Source organism: Drosophila virilis, chromosome 3 (genome assembly GCF_030788295.1).
Source record: "Drosophila virilis strain 15010-1051.87 chromosome 3, Dvir_AGI_RSII-ME, whole genome shotgun sequence".
Lineage (NCBI taxonomy): Eukaryota > Metazoa > Arthropoda > Insecta > Diptera > Drosophilidae > Drosophila > Drosophila virilis.
The window spans coordinates 22529815-22553015 of NC_091545.1; the positions used below are offsets into that span (position 1 = coordinate 22529815).

Consider the following 23201-nt stretch of genomic DNA (forward strand, 5'->3'; position numbering starts at 1 on the left):
AAGGTATCCCATAGAGGAACCTACTAGAAGAATAGAAATTACTATGGGGCATTTCCAACTAGAGCAGCTTCCACTTTATTTTAAAAGGTTTGCCAATGTGGCCAGCTAACTAAAATAAAGTGTGACCGTTCTAGCTAAGTACTTAGCGTATTTGAAAATCAGCAGCAATGTTTATCAAGAGTTGCGTGAAATTTCACAACCAACCGAGTTGCAATTTGATTAACTAAGATGCCACATTAGGTCCACTTACAGTCTGGCCAGCTGGAGTCTCTCGTGGGTTGGCAAGCTCTCGACCGTTTGCATTTCGGCCACCAGGTCGGCGTGCTCCATTTTGAGCTGCTTCGCATAGCTGGCATCCTCCTGGCTTTTGCGCTGTATCAGAATGCCTTTGATCATTTTGTTGCCGCTTGCTGATATGTTGTAGAATTAGTAGCAGTTATTTTTCAGAGGCTTGGCAACTCTGCTGCTGATTACGCAGTGTTGTGCTTGTTCTTATTCTCCTTGTGTTGTTGTTTGCAGTTGTTGTACGTCTTCTTCTTCGCTTGCATGCAAATTGTAATTTGCATTTTTGAGTTTGATTCTCGTTTGTTGTGTTGTGTTGTCTTGCGGCTGGATTTTTGTAATCATTGGAGCAGCTGTTGCCGCTGCCACTGCTGCATCAACTATTATTAATAATATTATTGTTATTATTATGATGATTGCAGTTGTTGATGTTGCAGCCACGCTGCAGCCGTCGCAGCTGTCATGGCAGCAGCCCCTTGGCCAGTGTTGTCACCTTGTTATTTTACTCGCAGCAGTGTTTACTTTTGATTTCAATACTTTTGTGCTATTCACTGCCTGGAAAATACAAGAGAAAAACGTAGGTTAATCCACAAAATATATATGCGTTAAGGTCCTTTTCTCTTATTCAGTCGTAAATTGAAACAAAATAAACTACAAAAAGTATTAAAAATATTCTTAAAGCACGAACTTAAGGTTTCCCCGAAAATCTTTGATTCGCATTTTCCTACGCAAAAATTGCGAAAGACGTCTCAGAATTGATTCTCAGAATTGAAATGTAACCATTAAGTTTTTAATTCTCATTTTTAGCAGAGAGAAGAGAGAATTTTTCTGAAAATTTGTGGACAGCCTTCAAAGGTATTTCAACAAAAATCTAAATGAGTTTAAGGCCAATTCGGATGGTAAAGCAAAAAAGTTTAATACAAGAGTATTTTTTTTGGCGTGGTGAAATGTCTCAAAATCTCATCTTAGCGCGAAACTCTATCACATGAGGTAGCTACAGTGAATATTTTAGGATCCTAGCTCTTACGGTTTGAGCTGTGTGCTGCTTATCAAACAGTCAGTCAGTCAAGCAGTCAATCAGTTAGTTATTCAGTCAATCAGTCGGATAGTTAGTCAGTCAATCAATCGGTCACTCAGTCAGACAGTCAATCAAGCAGTCAGTCAGTGAATCAAGCAGTCAGTCAATCAGTTAGTCATATAGTCAGTCAATCAGTTAGTTAGTCAGTCAATCAGTCAGTCAATCAATCAATCAAACGGTCAGTCATTTAGTCAGTCAATCAGTCAGTCAATCAATCAATCAAACAGTCAGTCAGTCAGTCAATCAATCATTCAGTCAGTCAAAACAAACACCTCCAGTAAGTGCGAATGTTAAAATACTTCAGATACATTTCCAGGGCATTTTCCAATCAAGAACTTCGAGCTAGAGTATTTGGAAATGTTTATATTTTCTTTGTTGGTTTTAGGAAAGTGCCTCCTCAGTTATGGTGAGGTTTAACTGGTTAACAGCAAACTAAAATGCATAAGGCCAAAATCCAATTGCATGATCAAATTTTCGCAGTAAGCAAGATAAATTGATGCTGCCACTAGACTGGCCACCAAGGATGGTGCAGCTGGGGATGAGTAGCTAAGGCAACAGTCGTGGCAATTGTGCTAATGGAACAGCTATCAACTAACGCACAAACGGACAAACTAGATACACTTCCATGCAATTTTTTTTTTTTTTTGGTTTTTTTTGGGTGCACTGAAGTGTGTGAATAATGTGTGCCTGTGTGTGTGTGCGTCCGCATGTCCTTGGCTTCCGCTGGCTGGTTCAATAGCCAAACCAAGTTGGGCAACGGCACTCGGTGCATGTCAGGTTGAGTTTGTTTGAGTTGGTAGCCCAGCTTGAAGACGGTTTCCGCTGGCCTGCCACCGCCCCTGCCCTACTGTGGCACTCTGTGGTTGCTGGCAAAGGGCATTTTTAAGCAACAGCTGAAAAGCGCCTTAAACAACTTTCAATTCTCAGCTGCCAACTCCATTGGAATTGCTCATTTGCTATGCTCTCTCTTATTCGGATACCTCTGTAAGTCCTTAAATAATCAGTAAAGTGCGTGTGCGTGCTTGTGTAAGGATTTGTGGGCAAATGTAGCTGCAGTGCATAAACTTCATGAATATACATAAAAATTGCACTTAGATGTGCTTGGGAATAATTTCAGATATAATCTGCTTTTAAAAACTGTTGCAGAAAAAAGCAAAGTGAATAAAAAACAAGCCATGTGCCGACTAGTGCATACCCTTGCTGAAAACACGTCATTGGTAAAATTAGTTTATTTCCTAAAAGATTATGTTCTTCAATTGTTGCCTTTCTACGCGATTCTCATTCATTTATGTAGCTCTTAACAGCCTACATGCATTGATAGTAAATGAAGTTGTATGTTAAAAAGTTTTTGCAATCTTTTAAGCCATTTTAGTCAATGTGTGCACGTATTTATGCGCGAGGGTATTTACATACATATACATACATGCATGTGCGTGTGTATCTATGAGGGTATGTATGTGTGCATGTGTGAGCCAAAAGTTGGTAATGTTTAGTTGCTATTGCAAATTAAAAAAAAAAATATAATTTTATAATGCCCCTCTACGCGATTCTCATGAATTCAAGTAAGCACAGCAGGTTTTCATGCTTTGCTTATAAGTATACTTTCTCTCTCTTTCTCGCTCTCTCTCCTTGACTCTCTTTCTCTCACTCTATCTCTCTTTAGCTCTCTCTCTCTCTCTCTTTAACTCTCTCTCTCCCTCTGTATCTCTTTATCTTTCTCTCCCTCTCTCTTTCCCGTTATCTTTCTCTCTCTTTTCCCATTATTAATGCCAGCTTACTCTAATCCGCTTTTTTATTTTTTCAGGAATGTGTACATTCCATTCCGTCGCCCTCCCACAACAAGGTGTCAATAAAATAAACGTGCTTGTGCTGGAATTTTCGGGTAAGTACATATTTATTTATATATAAATAAGAAAAGATGTTAAGGCCATGCAGACCTGAGCATGGCTTATCTTCTACATTACATAATACACATTCCCCCAGTATACTCGACTTAAGTAGATTCATATTTTGATTGCCTGCAGGCTATGCAAAATACAAGCAATTATCCGGTACACATTGTAATGTTTAATTAAACGTGAAGCATTTCTTCATGCACATGGCTAACTATTTTTGCCATTTGATCGGGACATAGCTGAACTCATTTAAAAATCAGTTGTATCTCATGGGAACGGGGGGGCGAAGTGCTTATGATTTTCTCATTCAGCTCGTTTGTGTATGCCACATGTGGCAGAGTCCCTTGGCTCGTGCTTTTTGCGGCATGGTGTGGCTGTTGTGTTCACGTCAAAGTTTGCCCGTTAAACCCAAAACAAACTCAAATTGGCACAAAGCGCACCTGTGACCCTTTTTTGCTTTCTCACTCTCTCTCTCTCGCTGATTTCTTTTGTTAGCCAGAGGGAGACGAGGAAAGGCAGCGCGGACAATCAGCACTCGAATTTAATTTGCATGGCCAGCCATCAGCTTTGGCTACATCCACAGCTCCAGTCTGTGTGGCAGGTCCGTCCCCAGAGCTCAGTTGGAACTCGACTTGACTCACGTGCGCTCGTTTTATTTGATTTTGATTTCATTCCTTTTTGGGGCACACAGCAGGCGCAACACCGAAGGCAACAACAAAGAGCTATAATTTACGTTGCCCTGCATTGCTGTGGCACAGTTTTTTTGGCCTGGCCAACGAATGCAACAATAACAATAGGCCTTTGGTTGCTTTGGCCTCGCCACATGCCGCTTGGCACATGCCACATGCGCCTCTTGGGCAAACGCTTAAAACTAACATCCTTAACCTCACATCCTCATCCTCATTCTCATCCTCCCAATCTTCATCCGCATCATTTTCCTGCTCTCATTTTCATTTTCATTCTCATTGCGCTTCCCATTCCCCATCCAAGCCGGGTGCTAATGCACTCAATGCAAGCACATAATTCGCTGCCCTCGAGACCACGAGAGGCATGCAACACTCTGCCCAAAGCCACCCACAGCACATTACCCATACCAGCCCAGTTTCATCACAGTGGCTAACAGTCTGAGAAGTGGGCTGCGCTTTAAGTTTTTTATATCATATCACATATTTCCAAAGATTTAACACATTACGAAGAGAGTTGGCGGCAAATAATTAAGAGTCTCTTATAGTTAAGTAAAGTGTAAAGCATGTATTAGAACATTTAAGAAGTTCCATCAGAAAAGGAATTCTGCTCGATAGTGTAAGGAAAAACGAGCCCAACGATGTGAGAGTAAAATTTGACTGATTGATTGATTGACTGACAAAGCATTGCCAAAACAGTTGAAGGTGAGCAGCTAAACATTTTGTAGAATTTTTCCATTCGAACAAATGTCTGCAGTAAAGCAGGACTTGGAGAAATTTGGGACCTACAAGCTGTGAGAAGTGGGGTTAAAAAAAGCCTAGGAAATATTCTACCAGAGTTAGGTTTATGCGGCACAACGAAGATCAAATACACTTACAGCTGTGTTGCATGTTTTAAAACTTTTCGCTTGCTGCTGCATTTGAGCCGGCGACTGCTAGCCTGTTAGTTCAACGCAACTCAAATGGACAGTCGCGCGTATCTTTCCCTTTTCCCCAATTATATTTTATAAGGACTTCTACTAATGGGGCTCGACTTATAATAATCGTAAAAATGGCTTAAACGTTTTATCCTTGTGAAAAATATGCAGCTTTGTTTAATGTGCCTGCCACTGTGCCAGCCATAACGGCACTCATTAGAGGGTCTTGGCTCGAGACCCGATCCGCACCAAGCCTCAACCCCCAAACCCGCCTGAAGGTGTTTCTGGCTTGGCCCACTTGCAACTGTTACTGTTGTTGTTGTTGTTGCTGTTGTTGTTGCTGCTGTTGGTGTTGGACTCATGTTGCACATTGCGCCTGTCGAGAGCCATTCATTTTTGCGCGTCCCGCTGGCGTCTGCTCCGTTCGGGCCCGACGCTCTTCAGGTCATCATCGCCAGCAGTCGTCATCGTCATCGTCGTCATCCTCGTCACTTGCCTTGATGTTGGGCCACTTAGTTTGAATTAAGCTTGAAGAGTTTTAGACGTTGCTTTTTATTTTCTTCTATTTTGGTTTTTCTTTTTGCGCTCCTTGTTGACCGTTTTTTATCTTCTATCTTAATGCGTTTATTCCATAAATTATTTGCTCTTGGTTCGCATTATATTTTTGTGCTGCATAAATCTAAAGCTCAGACCAGCAGCAATATTAACAACTTAAGAAGCCAACGCACGCACGCACATGCCACAAGAGGCAGAGCCTGCCAGACAAGGCCGAGGATGTGCTCCACACACACACACACAAAGCCTGCCGGCTCGGCTCGCCTGACCACAGATAACACGCATACGCCCTGATGTACGGCTCTGTGTTGCCTTGCTTTTTTGGCAGCTCGATATATGTATGCAGCGGGCTGCTGTTGCTTGCCGCAAATTGAGGCAGAATTGGAGCACGGGCACAGCTTCGGCCAGAGGATGTGCTCCTTTGTATTGATGGACAGGCGACTGCAGCTGGCAAACTCATAAATGAAAATTGCAACGCAATATTCTTGCTTTTGCTTATTTCGAACCTCGAACCTCGAAACACACAACCAACCGCCCCGCTCACTCGGGAAAATATCAAGGACTATAGGAACATAATTACAATTTGTAAGCTCTGGCTTTTGCATATTAAATGTCCATCAAATGAAACATTATTGCAGAGATAATAAAAGTTGCAAATTTAAATGGCAAAAGATAATCAATTTGTATAAAATATTTCAAAATATATATTTAGCGCAATTCGCAAGGCAATTATTTAGTGATTATGCACAAATATTTCCATTATATAAAACAAGATTGTTTATAAACTTCAATTGCTAAATACTTATAAACAAATTCAAGAACCCCTTTGGCGATAAATATTGAACGCTGGCACAGGCAATTTTCACCCACTTTATATTGTGTTTATTGAATAAACAATGCGCTTTGTTTTTTTGTATTTCATACTGATAATTGTGCAAAATATTCTGCGACATAAGCAATTTGTTGAGTCCAAACAACAATTTAGAAAAACATTTGCCAGAAATGTGCATAATTCAATTGCTTGCCTCCTTGGAATAATGAATAAGTTATTCGGCCTTATGAGCTAATAATTTAGATGAGTCGGAAGTTGTAGTCGACTACGACATACTCTTTAAGAGGCCCGCTCATTAGGACAGACACAGAAAGCCCAGCTAAATGTGGCTGACCCTTTGTTACCTCGGCTGTTAAACGCATTTATGCTAATGTACTCAATGTTATAAGTAACTGTTGTTGAACAGCTCGAACAATTCCAGAACGAGAACTAAAGAGAATTGCACAAAATAAGCTCTTTTTCACTCTCTCACTTCTCTCACTCTCCTGCTGTCTGGCTGTCAGCCAACGCATTCTTCAATACGGATTAGGGAGGAGACAACAATAGCTCACAAATTTGTCAACTGTTACACTTGCTGATTTCGACTTCCAGCACTGACGCGAGACCACGCCCCCCCCCCCCCACTCCTTCCACGACTCTTGAACGTAGATGAAGTATTTACGTAGCTGATGCGTTCATTTTTGCCCACCCGCTGTAGAAGTCAACTGTTCCACAACTGATGGCAAACAATTTAGCAGCCATTTTGGTCATCTCTCAAAAATTTGTTAGCGACCAGCCACACACACACACACACTCATACACACACAATCACGCCCACTCACGCACAGCATGTGGTTGTCAGTGTTGTTGTTGTTGTCGCTGTCTTTCTTTTGGTGTTGTCACTTGCTTTAAGCTGTGTCCATCATTTATACCGTTGTTTTTTTTTTGCTGTTTTTGTTTTTCTTCTTGCTTAACGAATGTTTTTAAAGTCGTGGGTTAATTTCAGTGAGCTTTGCTTGCTTTCCGTCTCCCTTCCTCATGCCGTTTTGCTTGGTTTTTTGCTGTCAGCTGCGGCGAACACCTGGAGCGCCATCTAGCGTTCAATTGTTTACGTATCGGTTTAATTATTGCCTTGCGCCCTTTTCCTTTGTCGCCTCGCTCATTTATTTATATTCACGCCCACGGCTCATTTTCATTTGACCCACTGGGCAAATGGGCAAATGGGCAGCTGAGCAAGTGGCAAATGGCAACACCCACCGCTCCCCTGTGTCTCCATTCCCCCCCTCTCTAGCCCCATCAACCGTTCAGCTGGCTCGTGTCTTTGTATTTTAAATTGCTGTTCCTGTTCTCATTTTCGCCGCGTTGCTCTTCTTTTTTATTGTTTTTGTTTACGTTGTTGTTTTTGGCTGTTTGCTGTTGTTGTTGATGTTGTTGTTGTTGTTGTTGATGCCGCCGTGTGCGTGGCTGCATTTATTTATGTGCGAGCGCAAAGAGGAAAATTGTGTCGTCGCTTTGTGCAGGTGAAATATTTTTAATTAAAAAAATCTTTTATTTAAGCGCCTGTCAGACTTTGCGGCAGCTAAGTGAGCGAAATGCATTATTTTTGCACAGTCCCTATACCTTCCCCCTTTCCCCCTGGCCACTTTCATGCGCCCCTCACAGATTTCGGCTTTGGATTATATGGCATTAACTTTTTTTAAAGCACAGAAAACATTTAAACCGAAGAATATTAGCCGCGCCAGATAGGCTTCATAAAATTCGTCGAAATATTTATTTAACTGCTTGTAGTTATATATTTTTATTTATTTAACTGCTTGCACTTGTTTCTTTTTATTTATTCTGTCTGGAATTTGGTCGAGTTGTCAAGCATTTTGACAAGTATATTCGCCTTTGTTATTGTGTTCTATTGTTTATTTTTGTTAAGTTTTAAGTATTTTTTCAACTGCGTCAAGTTCATAAACAACTATTGTTTGTATTCCACAATGCGTTTCTATTTAATAACTTTATATTCAAGGGGGTTTAAGAGCGAAAGAAATTTAAGGATATATAATTTAAGTCTAGGCAGGAAAATGTTTTATTTGAGTTTGTCATAATTTAATGCTAATATAATAGCTGTTTTAATTCAATTCAATTATTTTTAAATGCAGATCTCTGTTTTATGCGTTATGCGCCGCGATTCAATTTTATATTTTCTTAGTAACTTTTCGCTCTAATACATTTAAGGCCATTAAGCCTTATCTAAGCCAAATGCATTTAACAATTTACACTTGATATCCATGCAAGGAATGCCTCAAGTGCGTATGGTAACCGTTTATACATACTGCGGGCTTAAAGCCAACGTAAGCCAACACCCAATCTTGTCTGTTGGCTGCAGTTGGAATAAGCCGAATAAGGAGTTATTGCTGCTAGATGAGAATTTTCTATATGCTTGGCCGACGTTTTCTCTGAGCTCACATAATGCTAATGCTGTTTCCTTGTCTGGGAATCCCCAACAAAGCACAGATTGCGATGCATTCCCGTGTGTGTGTGGAGCACTTTATAGAAGAGATATTTGAAAAACAAAAATGTTTTCACTTTTATTTTATTGTTGCGCTTCACTCGCTCTGCCGTGTGTTTTATGTGTGTTGTGGCCCACCTGAACATGGAGCATGGCCATGTTTTGGCATATATGCGCTCCAGTTTTAAACAAGGTTAGCGACACACACACACACACACACACACACACAAACACACAGGCATACATATACAAAGCCAAAGCAACATTTTTGCTGTTGTTGCTGTGTTTTTTGGTCATTTGCAATCTCCCCCTCTGACTCTCTCTCTCTCTCTCAACTCCCCACTTGCTTATTCCGGGGTGATTTACGAAACGGTGTCAAACGGATATGCATGTTGATTTAATTTGCACCTTCGCTTAAACGCTCGGACTCCCAGCCACGCGCAAAACTGAATTATTTTCCCAGGTAAATTAGACTGCTCTAGTTCCAAAGATCCCACAGAGAAAGAGATGGAGAGAGAGAGCGTAGCCAAGTTGAGGTTCGTAATATATCAAATATGCATGTCCTGTGCGAAAATCAACGCCGGCTAATTGCGCGATTTTTATCACCCAAACAAACGAGGTCGTGTGCTTGCCCCGAAAACCAGCAACTGTAGTCGCAAAAAATGCTGCACGCAATAGATACCCTGTAGTTGGAATGTGTATATATATATAAACATTCCATAATAAATATAAATATATAATACTTATTATATGCAAAGTGGCCTTCGTTGGCATTAAGCACACATATTTCCATGCCAATAAAATTGTCTGCTCATTCTGCCCGCACAGGGTATTTAAGGCTGGGAAAAATCACATTTGTGCTAATTTTGCTCATGCATTTTTTTCTCGCACTTTTGTTGGCGCTGATTAATTAATTTGCTTTATGCCAAGCGAACGATTTATCTCGCTGCGTATACGTAATATATCCAACGCTGCGTATGAGTAATGAGTCCAACTAAATTTAAGCGCCGCGCTGTGCCGCGGCCTGCTGTGGATGCCAGGAAAGTATATTATGTGTGGCCCACAGCATGATTGGGCCTCTCCGGGCCTCGACTTCATTGTCGTTACGGTCACGGCACGTGTCCGAATGTCGCTATTTATTTATTTAGTGGCTTAATAATTGAGCACGTGATCTTATAAATGTTATGGGCACGCATAAACCTTACTCTCTCCTTCTCTCTCTCCCTCTCTTTTATATGTTCGCTCCATTTCTCGAGCTGTCTCTCTTTCTCATTTCCGGCATGCATTTGAGCACGTAATTGGCTTTTGGGAGTACATACAACTGGCAAATTTGTATTAAACATAGGTACGCGCACACGCACACACACACACACACACGGGCACACAGTGGCCGTGAGTCCTTCACAAAAAGGGTTTTACGTGCAGCTTATATGCGCTTAATACGGACAACAGACAACGCTATGGAGCTGGCGCCGTTGGAGCAGAGCAGAGCAGAGCACCGGGTGACAGGCAGCTGGGCCAGCAGGAGGCGACACGGCTCGAAAGTCAGACGGCACGTAGCCCGACTCGTTGCCACAAATGGAAGGCGACATGGTAGAAGCTGGTGCCAAAATCTCGACCATATAGATAGGCACTAAAGTGTTCCGTGGTTGACTGTACGGCCTGTGCATAATTGGATTTTGTGTTAAACATTTTACTTTTAATCGAAAACAAACCAAAACGGCAAAAGGCAAATTATTTGATCAAATGTTGAATTTCAACAATTTAATTGGCTTTAATTTCAACAGAACTTAAGAGGAACTTGGGTTTGCCGAAGATTCAATGCCCTTGCTTTGCAGATATGTGAGGCTAGGACTAGGAATATACTTTTCGATCTATCTTTCTTCTGATGTGGCTATAGCAACTCGGCTGTTGATTTTATGGAGTCAGAAATCTTTCTTTCTATGCGTTATATATTTCATGACAGCATTGTAATACCCTCTGTAAGAGTATAAAAATGTTTGGGCATAAAAAGAACGAACTAATAATTTGGAAAGAAGCAAGAAATATAAAAAGTTATATGGGAATATGAAAATAAATTTGTTACGAGAATATTGAATAACATTTAATACAAAAACAGCGCTTCAATCGGTTAAAAGACAAACTTGAGTAGGTTTAAGAGGCATTTTTTCTTAAGCCTAACAGTTTTCAAATATATTTGAATGTGCTTTAAAGTTAGTTTAAAGCACTTAAAAATAATTCTATTAATTATATATAATTCAAATATATAGCTAAATATTAATATTATTAACTAATTTCTGATAGATATATTTAATATAAAGCTAAATGCCAAAAAAAAGGTTGTTTATTTTACTACCATTGCAATTATTTCAAGTGCATCATGAATTTATATTATTTTTTATTTTTACAATCTGTGCAGTTGATTTGTGTTTTTTCTAGATTTTTTTTTTGCACTAGAAAAATTTCCATTCATAAAGCATATTGTATTCATAAAGATATTTCTTTCGGTATTTCTACATTTTATTGCAACTGGGGCTGGTTTTCTTTTTTTTTAATGTTCAACCAATAAACCATATTTATTTATGCGCAATAAAATATTATTATCATCAATATCTATTAGCATTTAACTATAATATTTTCGCATGCTTTCCGCTTATCTGTCTTTATGCATGACTATTTATTTACGTTTATGTATTATACATTTATCTGGGATTCTCTTATTTTGAAAGCGCGCTGCGATACGTTTATTTGCCTACCTGCCTTCTATTTAGCTTAACGAGCTTTTTCGGCCACATAAAAAATGCGCTTGCTGGCTATCAGCAAAAAAGCACAAAAAAGTGGCCAACAGCAAAAAGCTGCTCTGCAGCACATGTCCTCGCAGGGCTCAGCAACCTTTGGGACCTACCCCACCAGACAGACATACATATGGGCTGCACCCTGGGCAACCGCCGTATGGACACCGGTCTTACTTTGACTCACTGCTAAATACCCATTAATGTGTTTGGCTAAAGGGTTTATTTAACTAAGACACTTCACTTGAGATTGATTCTGATATTCGGCTACAAAATTGACACAGGATCTTGTAAATTAATTAGATTCTAAATAAAATGATTGACATCAAAGAAATTGTCTACAAATATCGATTAATCGATTAACTTAAGAGTCATCCCTGAATGTTTGGCTTTGTATTTCAAAGATATCGATGTATCGATAAATAAGGCATATATACTTTACTTGCTTTACTTTATAGGGTACTTCTTTGTCTAAGTTTGCAACTTTTATGTTTTTCCCTGAGTTTTTCATGCTTGTTTTCTTTTTTTTGGACGATTTCTTGTTATCAAACGTGGACTTCTTTTGCTTACTTTTTTTCTGTTGTTATTCATGTCGCCAACATTTCTGCTTTGAACTCTTAAATATACGTAGATATACGAGTATATATTATGATGGTATTTATGGGTATGGGCATGTGTGTGTGTGTGTGTTCGAGTATATGCTTTAAAGGCCTTTCACGCACACATCGACTTCCACTTCCACTTCCGTCGGCTCCTTTGTCCCTACAATGCACTAAAATAACTGTAAATAACAATTTGCAAGTGGGTGTAAAAGAGGAAACACATGCTCAATTGTTGAGGCGTGCCAGACGGAGACAAACAACCAACGGCCAAGTGTGTGTGTGTGTGTGTGTGTGGGAGAGGGAGAGCAAACCAAGTGCGGATGGGTCTATAAAAACTGCAAGGATGCAGCAATAAAATGTTGGCGCTGTAACGGTAAAAAACGATGGCGGCGATTTAAGCGTTGACGCTGACGACAACCGCAGGCAACCACCAACGAGTGGTGCGAGTGGGTGTTGTTGCGGGTGCCTGGCTGGTGCGATGGGTGGGTGCTCGGTTGGCCGCATCCTCGACTGGCCATATGTGCAACGTCGCCGTGAAGCGTTTGCCGGCGCCTTGGCCAAAAGCGGGTCGTTACGTTGACAACACCCAACAATTGTAGTGTGACCCACATTTGAGGCGTGCTCTGAAGCTATAGGCCCCCCGACCATAAAACACCCCTGCCCCTTTCCTCTGTCCAATTGCCATCACCAACATATTCGCCACACCTCCATCCCTCCCCCACCTATGGCATGTCTTGCAGCCTTTATATTGAAATTGAAAATTTTTGTTTTTTTTTTTTTTTTACTGCTCCGCTTTCAATATGCCGGCAAAAAAGGAAGAAGACGAAGCAAAAGCTACTCCAAGCGCGTTGAGCAGCTCACTTTATTTTTATATTCACTTTGACTACGGCTAAAGGGAATTGTTTTAAAGATTATGAAATGCAAATCAATTTCAGAGAACTTTCAGTTTTATTGTAGAAAACTTCTTTAGAAAAAAACTTGGCTTATGATTTTTGCGATTGAAAGTAAACTCAGAAGAAAATCGGTTTGATTTATCAATCTAATCAAAACTTGCATCAATTTCATTAAACTTGATTCTTGAAGTCATTTTTTTCTTTCATTCTTGGAATAGCTAAGCAGCTAAATATAGTCGTTGGCATTGCATTGAGTTGATTTTTCGAAATTATTAACCAAAAATATATTTAAGCAGAACGCAAATGTCAATCAATATATTCGCAGTAAATAAATAATATCATAGGCATTGTTTCAACTGAAAGAGCAAATATAAAGAATAATAATAACATATTCGCTGTCAAATGCAAAGTGGGCGTCTTCTACTCGGTATGTCCGACTAGGCTATACCCTAGTATCTCACAACTGCAGCTCATGCTAGGGGAAGGCTTCAGTAGCCATAACAGGAGAGATACTTGATCTGTTTATACTATTCTAGAAGTTAAATGCAGAGTTTAGTAACTCCAGCTCATAAGGCCTAAGAGATATCGATTTTTATCGATAGCTTAGAAACGGGGCCTGTTATCGATTATTAGAAAGAAACTCATTTAAAGTCTCTAAATGGTCTCTAAAAGTCACTAAACGGACGGGATCGACCCGGCTCAAGATTATGGACAAATTATACGGTCCGAGATTCTTTCTTCTCCTTGTTACATACATTTCCACATAACCATGATACCCTTTTTACACAGTTTTCAATGGGTTGCCGTAGTTTTTTATTCAATATACTTCACATTTATTTGGCATGTTGTCTACGTGCGTCCACAATTTCAGCGCTGAATCAACTGCTGTCAAATGGGGCTGTGACATTATAAACGCACGTCTATAATATATATTATACTTATATATATATATATATATATATGTTTATCTTTTACATATACCTACTGTTGGCTGGCATTATGTATTTATACTCCTTTTGGTCTTTGGTGCGGCATTTGAGCAGCTCAAAGTGGATTAATTTAAATCATTTGTTTGTTGTTATTGTTTTGTTTGGCTGTTGTTTTGTTGCGGTTGCTGTGGCATCATTTGATAAATGAGTTTTCCATGCGCCGAATTTGCCATTTTACGCAAAATTATGGTGGGTGGCTGACGGCTACGTGTGAGCTCTTGCCGAGTATTTTTACACTTGAACGGCTTTACATTGCAGCCTTTGTAAATACATATTTATATATATCAAAATATATGTTTGTATAAAAAGTTGCTACATCAATATTTGATGCGTTATGTGGGTTCAAGTGATAAGCAAGAAAAAGATTTTTGTGTTACCCTCAAACTTGGCAGCTCGCTTGTCAATTGGGGATTGAATGCGGGATTGGCTTATTGATCATCTTTGCCGCTAAGCTGTCAATTTAATGCATCGCCCATAAACGATTAAGTATGTAGCTAAAGTTTAGGACGTCATCAGATTAGCTTTAATAGCTCAGTTGCTTATATTCAAAGTCGAGCAGTAAACAGGCGAAGTCTAGAGCAGAGAAGTTATTAAGAGATTCCATTGAAGGGAACACAGAGCACACATGCCTCGCCACATAACATGAGATCTTAATTAAGTTCAGCATGTGAATGCATTCGAGCCAACTTCTCGGAATGCCCAACAGACTCATGAACTTTAAACTAGTTTGGGTGCTTCAAGCGGGCCCTAACTAACAAACTTAATATAGAGCACAAAGTTTTTAACCACGTTGTAATAATAAAATCAGTGCCAACTGAAGTTTTAAAAACACCAAACAAGTTAAGTCTGTGGTTCTATTGTGCTGCTTACACACGATTAATGTAGCTCAAGGCTTGCAGATAAGCTTAAAGCTTTAATGCGAGAACATTTAAAGCTTAGTAAGCATTAATTTAAATAAGTTGTACTCAGGCAGTAAAATTTACTTAAATTTGATCTGTGTCAAGTCGATTATTTACATATAAATAAGGCTCTAATATAGCTAAAAGCTTTAATCAACTTAAAGTTTAAATGCGAGGACACGTGAAGCTCAATTAGCTTTAACTTTTGTCTGTTGTACTCAGGCAATAGAAATAATTAAGCTTTGATCTGTTTATATATCATAAGATTAACATAGTTTAAAGCTTGAGTCCCGCCTAAAGCTTTAATGTGACATTAAATGTAGCCTTAATTCAAATATTTTGTGCTCAGGCAAAACAAATGCTGCATAGCGCGAGAAATTAAAATGAGAATTGTTATGCTTAGCTAATGCTGAATTCCTAATAAGGTCTACAACTGTGTTTTTAAGAAGCCAAGCACAGTTTAGACGATTTGCTAGAATGATTTCTGGCACGAAGCGACACACAAATTTATCGCACTCAATGCCAAAAAGTATGCTATATAAAATGTTGCCTAGCTGTCGGGATTATTTGATGTTATTTGTGTGTAGCTTCTGCACCATCGGCTGTCAGCTTAAAAGCAAAGCTAAGCTGATCTGCATAAATTTAACGCAACTAATTAGCGTAACCAACAAAAATTGCGCCAGCTATGTAAAAATCTCTTTGAATACGGGGCCCAGGGCCATCACAATCCGAAGTGGGGGTGGGGGGCGCGGAAGGGCCCTCAAGAACACACACAATTAGCATAATACGAGCACAGAGAAAAAGTCAGCAAAAAAAAATAAGAAGAGTGATAAAGAAACTTTTGAACGGCACTCGTCAAATCCTAAAAATATACAAACAAAGAATAATATTACAAAAAAAAAGGGGGAAAAAAAAGAAAATTAAGACTTTAAAGCTCAGAGCTGGCCGGCGAATGCGACGCCCACAAAAGGCGACTGCCAAAAAAAGTGGCTAAAGAGGTCAACAAATTGGCCAACAGATTAGCCAAGAGCAGTTGGCCGCATTTCTGGCCATAAAACTGCAACAACTTTTGTCTCCAGCAGCAACAACAATAAGAACAATAACAACAACAAGAACAACAACGGCAACCGGAAGCTGCCGGCGGCTGTCACAGAGCGCAGCTCATTTCCGCTTGGCCAGCGTTGCGCATAAATTCGGCCTGCCAAAATAATGGACACAAATGCGGCTTACTCAATGGGGGGAAGGGACACAAGCGGCGCAATCAGTTGACAGCCTATTGCCTGATTATCCCCGATAAACATCTTTAAAGTCGCTGCCAAAAATTTACCTGACAACTCGCTGGAATCGAACCTTGAACAACGCGCCGTAATCAATAAGTGGCCCATAAATTATGAGAGCTGTCAGCAGAAATTGTTTTTGCGGATCTGGCAAATAAATGTACATCGACATGGGCCCCGGTCACATGTGGATAATGATGAGTGCTTTGGCTTGCCACTGACACACTCACACACATTCACACACTCGCACACACACGCACATTTGTGGCCAATTGAAAAATTTGTCCCTTTCGCTCGGTGTGTTTATCTTGCAAGTTGCTTTTTTATTTGGCAGCTCAACATTGCTTGTGTGACATGGTTTATTTTGGCCAATTCCTGTTTCCTATATCTTGTCATTTAAATGGCTTTTGATTTATGTGGCAAAAACTTTTCAATCAATTGGAAAAATCAAGTAATCAGCACAATTGGCAGCTGACTCTAAAGAAAGCTTAAAAGCAAACCCATTAGTCTGTAGTTTAATTAATGAAATCAAGAGGGAATCAAACATATTTAATGAAAAGAACATAAATAGAAAAAAAAAACAGCTTTGACGAGGGCTGAACTAATAGTTGTAGTAGATGTGGGCCCAATAAGGCTGCAATATTGCCTACTAAGACGTCTGGTGCATATACATGCACATGTACATGTACATGTACATATGCATGTACATATACACATACATGCACATATACATATACATGCACATGTACATATACATGCACATATACAAATGCATATGCATATACCTATACATATGCATACACATATACATATGCATATGCATACACATATACACATACATATACATACATATACATATACATATACATATACATATACATATACATATACATATACATATACATATACATATACATATACATATACATATACATATACATATACATATACATATACATATACATATACATATACATATACATATACATACACATGTACATATACATGTACATTTATATGCATAAGTATATGTATATGCATGTATGCATGCACATATGCACATACATATGCATATACATACACATTTCAGTTATAAATTTAATTAAAACATATGCAGTGCGAAAAGTTGTTATCAAAGAAAACAATTTCGCTGACGCATTTATGAGTTTTTTTCAAATGGCCAAGTAATTATAGTGTAAGAGAACTTATGGCTGTCAACGACGCGATCTTTGGGAAATCACGTTGCAAATGCCAAAAATACAAATAGAATTTCTGGCTCGTCTGGCGAAATATGCATTTCTGAGCGACAGCGTTTAATATTTAATTTAACATATTATTTATGCATGCTACAGTTTTTTCCTTTTTTTTTGAGTATTTTATTCAATTAACTTTCGTGCATTTCTGTTATTTTACCTGTGAATTCTGGTTTGTTTACTCTTCTAGCTGCTCGTTTACATCACAGCTATTCCATGAATTGTTGTGTTGCTAATTTTTTTGTTGTTGCTAAAATTGATTTAATAATCTAACGACCGCACACTCAAGCAACCACTTGGGCCCACTTTGGCGCCCCGTTCAGAATTGTCACCGTCGCCGCATACGTCCCCGGCGTATGTCCAAAGATTCAGCGATCTATCTTATTATTATTTTTTGTTGTTGTTTTTTTACCGTTTTGCTTATCTAAGGTGGCCGCGTTTATCACGTGAAAAGCAACAACAAAGCACGAACGAGGCGTAGAAAAAAAATTACAATTGAATTTTTTTTTTTACTATTTTTTTTGAAGTATTTTACTTTGGTTTCTGTTGTATTTTTTTGCTAATAATTTGAAATTGTTTGCCGCGTGCGGCACCTTATCGACAACGATTTGTTGTTGTTGTTGGTGTTGTTATCGCTGTTGTTGCTTTATCATTTTGTTGGGTTCTGGCATTTACATTTTCATTCTGGCTTCAAATGTGGCGTGCCTTGTGACAACCGAATTGCCAAACAAACGGCAAATATCAGAAGGCAAATGCCGTATAGCACGCGGCGTATACGTAATAAAAATTGAAGCGATACCACCAAAAAGGCGCTTCGAACAATTTTTCCGCGACTCGCTTAACTTTTACGTAGCAGCAGCAGCAGCAGCGTCGGCGGCGGCGGCAAACATACTGAGCAACAAACACACACGAAACACATCGACAGCGCTGCCCGTTTTGTCCAATTGGAAGCGTCCGTCGTTTTGTAGCTAGCGCTGCAGCCACAGAACTGTAACTGAACGCAATCGAAACACTTGAAACATGGCCAAGCGCCCAAAGAGCCAAAGCCGTGGCCAAAATGCCGCAGCGTCGTTTTGCAGTCGGCAGAGACGTCGGCGTCGGCGGCGGCATCGTCGTCGTCGTCGTCGTCTCGTTGCCAATAGGCGATAGCAGGCATTTGCGGGGCAGGGGGCCGCCAGTCTAGCTATGAATGAGTGAATGCCAACTGACAAGTGGGCGGCGAGTGCCAGAGTGAGAGAAGGCAGCAGAGCGAGGCAGAACGAGCGAGAGAGAGAGTGCATGGCAGAGAGTGAGTACAAGCGCGTGCGACGAACACAGCCGAAGTTAAAAACATCGCAAGGGTTCTATGTTTTATGTGTAATGTTCTCTGACACTGGCAACAGTATTTGCAAACATTGATTGCATTTTTATGCGCTCATAATCAAAGCGGCATCATTTTAAAAGAATATATATAATTACTCTAATATTATTAATGACAACAAAAAGCACTGGCTATTCGAAACCTTTGTTATTTACTAAGCTTATTTGCAAAAGTTTGCAAATAATCAAACTAATTATTTTTGTATCAAATAAACATACCTGCAAAGTATGCTAAGTATATTAAATTTGCCAAAATTTAAACATTTGGGGTACACATTATCGCAACTTTTTGGCTATTCAATCAGATTCATTAACTTCCCAATAAGTATTGTACCACTGTGCGTATATGCAATACATTGCACTGATTGATAGCGTTGCAAAAATGTGCGTGGGCAACCGGCAGAGCGAACTAAGCAAATGCTCTCTTCGCCAAGGCGCTTTGCCTGTCTCGCGTTCACTGTTTGCTTGCCCTCTCTGTCGCTCTCTCGCCTAACTGAGGCGCCAAGAAACAGCTGCTTTATGTTTATTTGTTTGCTTGCTTTTGCTTTTGGTACCGTTGCTGTCGCAGTGAAGATGTCTTCCTCTTTGGCGAACTGACGCTTAGCGAAATGACGGAGCCTTGTCTTCGACTTGCACTGCTAAATTGCTGTCATAGGTCTTATACCTTGCACCGCCCACCGCCCAACGCCTGCGCCCCCCCGCCGCTGCTGCTTGATGTCTGCTTTCCGCTTGTCTCGCAGAACGCCTCTTTTACTGGCTGCCGCGACATCAATTTTTATGGCCTTCAAATTGTTTCCGAAACGCTGCGCCATTCGGCATGCCGCTCTCCCCCGCCCTAAATGCTGACTGTGCAGCTCACCTCACCGCCGGGCAACATTATCAACATTGCCGCCGCCCACGTAGCGACTTTCAGCCTCGCCTTTCGTTACGCTAAAAGATTTGCTCCATTTCATATCAGTTTGTGCCACAGATTTGTTTGTCCATTTGCAGTCGCTTTTGTTTATCGTTTACCGTTGTCTACTCTTATATACTTATACTTCTCCATTTCTTCCACTGGTTCTTTTTTTATTTTTTTCTTCGTTCCCTACTGTACCTGTGCTATCTCCTGTTATTGTTGTCTTACGGTTGGCCAGTGTCTAGCTCTCTCGTAACTGTTAACTAGTTTTGCATCTGCTGTTACACTTTGCAGTTGCGGCAAAAGTTTACCTAAATTCTGCGCATCGCTTTCATTGTTTACATTTGGCTCAGTTCCGTTATTTATTTGCTTTTCCCAGCGGATATTTGCCCGCTGCTCTCTGGCGCTGTGCCACCCCCTTTCTTTTGTTATTCTAGGGTGAATTTTTTATGGGGCGCTGAACACCGCTTTGTTAAACAAATTTGTGTTTTTGATAACCAACACCTACGTAAACGGTTAAAAAAAAAGAAGGTAATAGCACAGAAAGGCATACACGATCCTAAATATATATTTATTTTTGATGCACATCAATAAATTTTTTGAATTAAAGACTTAAAGATTTTATTGCTTGCATTTGCTATATATATAACTAGAGTTTGTGAGAATCGCATAGAAGGTGTATTTTTAAGACTGATAGAGGCATTTATTTAATTTAAGAATTTATTTTTACTGGCTTGAACTTGCTTCACTGAAACGAAATTCGTACGAATCGCATAGAAAGGCGATTTTAATTAGGATGTCTTTTTTTTATTGTTTTTAGCATGGATTTACACGTCCTGGCATTCGTACGAATCGCATAGAAAGGCGATTATAAAGAAGAATAGCGTTTGAAAAAGAAAGAGAGTATAATTAAAATATGTGCACTCCCGTAAGCCCTTAAACCATTTTAATAATTATTTTAAAGATATACGATTTTAATTATAGTTTTATTATTTAAATTGGAATATTGGAATATTTGTCAAAGTAGACCAAGGAATAGGGCATCCTCCTAGTACAGCCCTTTCGACAATTCCTCGCATTTTTATCTTGCCTTTAAGGGTAAAATCTATTATAATAACGTCGGGTTTGTTTGTGCCCGGTTCCTTACATTTAGCTTTTAATTATTTGATTCTCAATAAGACCGGCACAATAATGTGCAATTATAGTTTATGTTCAGCTGTAAAGTCTGGGCGCCTTTTATGATATTGTCTTTGTGCGAGTTACAAGGCGCTTTTAGCAAGTGATAAGGGTGTGTATATGTTTATGTGTGTGCCTTTTCCTTTATATCAAAATCTGAGTCTTAAGTGCTTGAATAAGTGCGCGAATTGCGATTGTTGAATTGTCCATAATTTTAACTGTACACAGCTGTCAGATATTGCAAATGGAATTGGATTTTGCATTGGATTAATCAGCGAGAGAGAGAGAGAGAGAGAGAGAGAGAGAGAGAGGGTTGGAACTGAAGGGTGCCAACTTTATGGGCGCCTCAAATACAAGATAAGATTCGGAGAGTCGGGCAAATATTTTACTAATGCCTGATAACATTGCTTACACACTGCACAAATGTGACTAATTTCAGAGAATCTGTGAGCTAAATGTATGTTTTTTTAGATAAAGGTAAGTTTTCTTATATTAAAAAACGGCTGCCTAAAACTGCAAAGCGCTTTCCCAATCCATAAGGAACTGTTAGCTGTTATTATCAAAAGAAAAAATAAACACAATCTATAAATTTTCATTATTTACGATTCGTTTAATTTTAACTCGACTTATGTCAAAAGCTCTTATCGAAGGAATTTAATATTATTATATTTAATCTAAAGGGCATATTTGAAGGACAAATCGCATGAGTCATATGATCGGAAATTTTTGGGGTTTTTCAAGAATAATATTCAGTTGCTTATATTATTTTCAACTTAAATTACATTTTTGGTTATTCAAATGTGCTTTCCTCTTAACTGTGCTGCAATGCGGATTCTGCTTCATGAGGTCGTTTATTGCATAATTCGATTTGCTGCAGTTCAGAAGCCAATTGCAGCACAGTAAATTTTCAAAAACTGGCAAAATGTGTTCTCCGAAAATTAATTTAAGCCCAGTTCATTGCCTAAACGCATCCAGTTCCGCATAACCAAACGCAACAACCGTTTCCACCACCAACCCACACACACAGACACACATAGCACACACACACGCACACACATGCACACACTCAAACAATGCTTATCAAATTGCAAAACACATGCCCCCTCTCAAAGGTCAACCAAGGCCCTGTGTCTGTGCGGAATTTGCTGGCCAAAATCTTTGGAGCGCAACATGTCGCATTGTTCCACTTTGTAGCTGCCGCTCAGTTGTTTCCATTCCCGGGCTTTTCGCTTAGTTGTTTTCATTTGGCAACTGCCCACCCCCCGCCTCCCGCCCACAGACCAGTTAGCGGCTGCCACGGCCAGACGGGCGGCAGCTGTTGGTCCTCTGTGGCTTGGGCTGGCGGGCAACATTGTTATTGTTGCTGCAGTTGCTCCTGTTTGTGCTTGCTGTGCGTCGTGGTTTTTATAAATATATATATATATATGTTTTTTTTTTTGTTGCCGCCATTACATGGTTTTCCTTTTGTTTAGCGGCGGTTGGTAGTGCACCCCGCCAGCCCACAGCGGGCCCCAACGCGCGAACACACGCGCCAGGGGACGAGCGACGATGGCAGCGGCAAAAAGGGAACAAAACACCAGGGAGATAGGGGGAGAACACAGGGGAGAACGGGGGAGGCAGGGGACGGAGACGGAGACGGAGACGGAGACGGAGACGGAGACGGAGACGGAGACGGAGACGGAGAGGGAGACGGAGACGGACGGATACTTATACTTATACTTATACTTATACTATACTTACTTATACTTATACTTATACTTATACTTATACTTACTATACTTATACTTATACTTATACTTATACTATACTTATACTTATACTTATACTTATACTTATACTTATACTTATACTTATACTTATACTTATACTTTTACTTATACTTATACTTATACTTATACTTATACTTATACTTATACTTATACTTACTTATACTATACTATACTTACTTATACTTATATACTTAGACTTAGACTTATACTTATACTTACTTATACTTATACTTATACGTTACTTACTTATACTTATACTTATACTTATACTTATACTTATACTTATACTTATACTTATACTTATACTTATACTATACTTACTTATACTTATACTTATACTTATACTTTACTTATACTTATACTTATACTTATACTTATACTTATACTTATACTTATACTTATACTTATACTTATACTTATACTTATACTTATACTTATACTTATACTTATACTTATACTTATACTTATACTTGTACTTGTACTTGTACTTGTACTTGTACTTGTACATGTACTTGTACTTGTACTTGTACTTGTACTTATACTTGTACTTATACTTGTACTTGTACTTGTACTTGTACT

General features: G+C 39.4%; 1 protein-coding gene across 4 annotated transcripts in view; it reads right to left on the reverse strand.

The window, feature by feature from the left end:
• The window catches only part of MYPT-75D (Myosin phosphatase targeting subunit 75D), a 41098-nt gene that overhangs the window by 4704 nt on the left and 13193 nt on the right, over positions 1-23201 (reverse strand). For 3 of the 4 annotated variants that reach the window (XM_015175005.3, XM_015175007.3, XM_070208631.1), the window contains exon 3: positions 251-837. In XM_015175005.3, the coding sequence (XP_015030491.1) occupies positions 251-396 (146 nt within the window). In that variant the 5' untranslated portion in view covers positions 397-837. Of the gene's footprint in view, positions 1-250; positions 838-17583; positions 18371-23201 lie in introns of those variants that run through there. The other variant, XM_002048227.4, reaches the window with a different exon arrangement.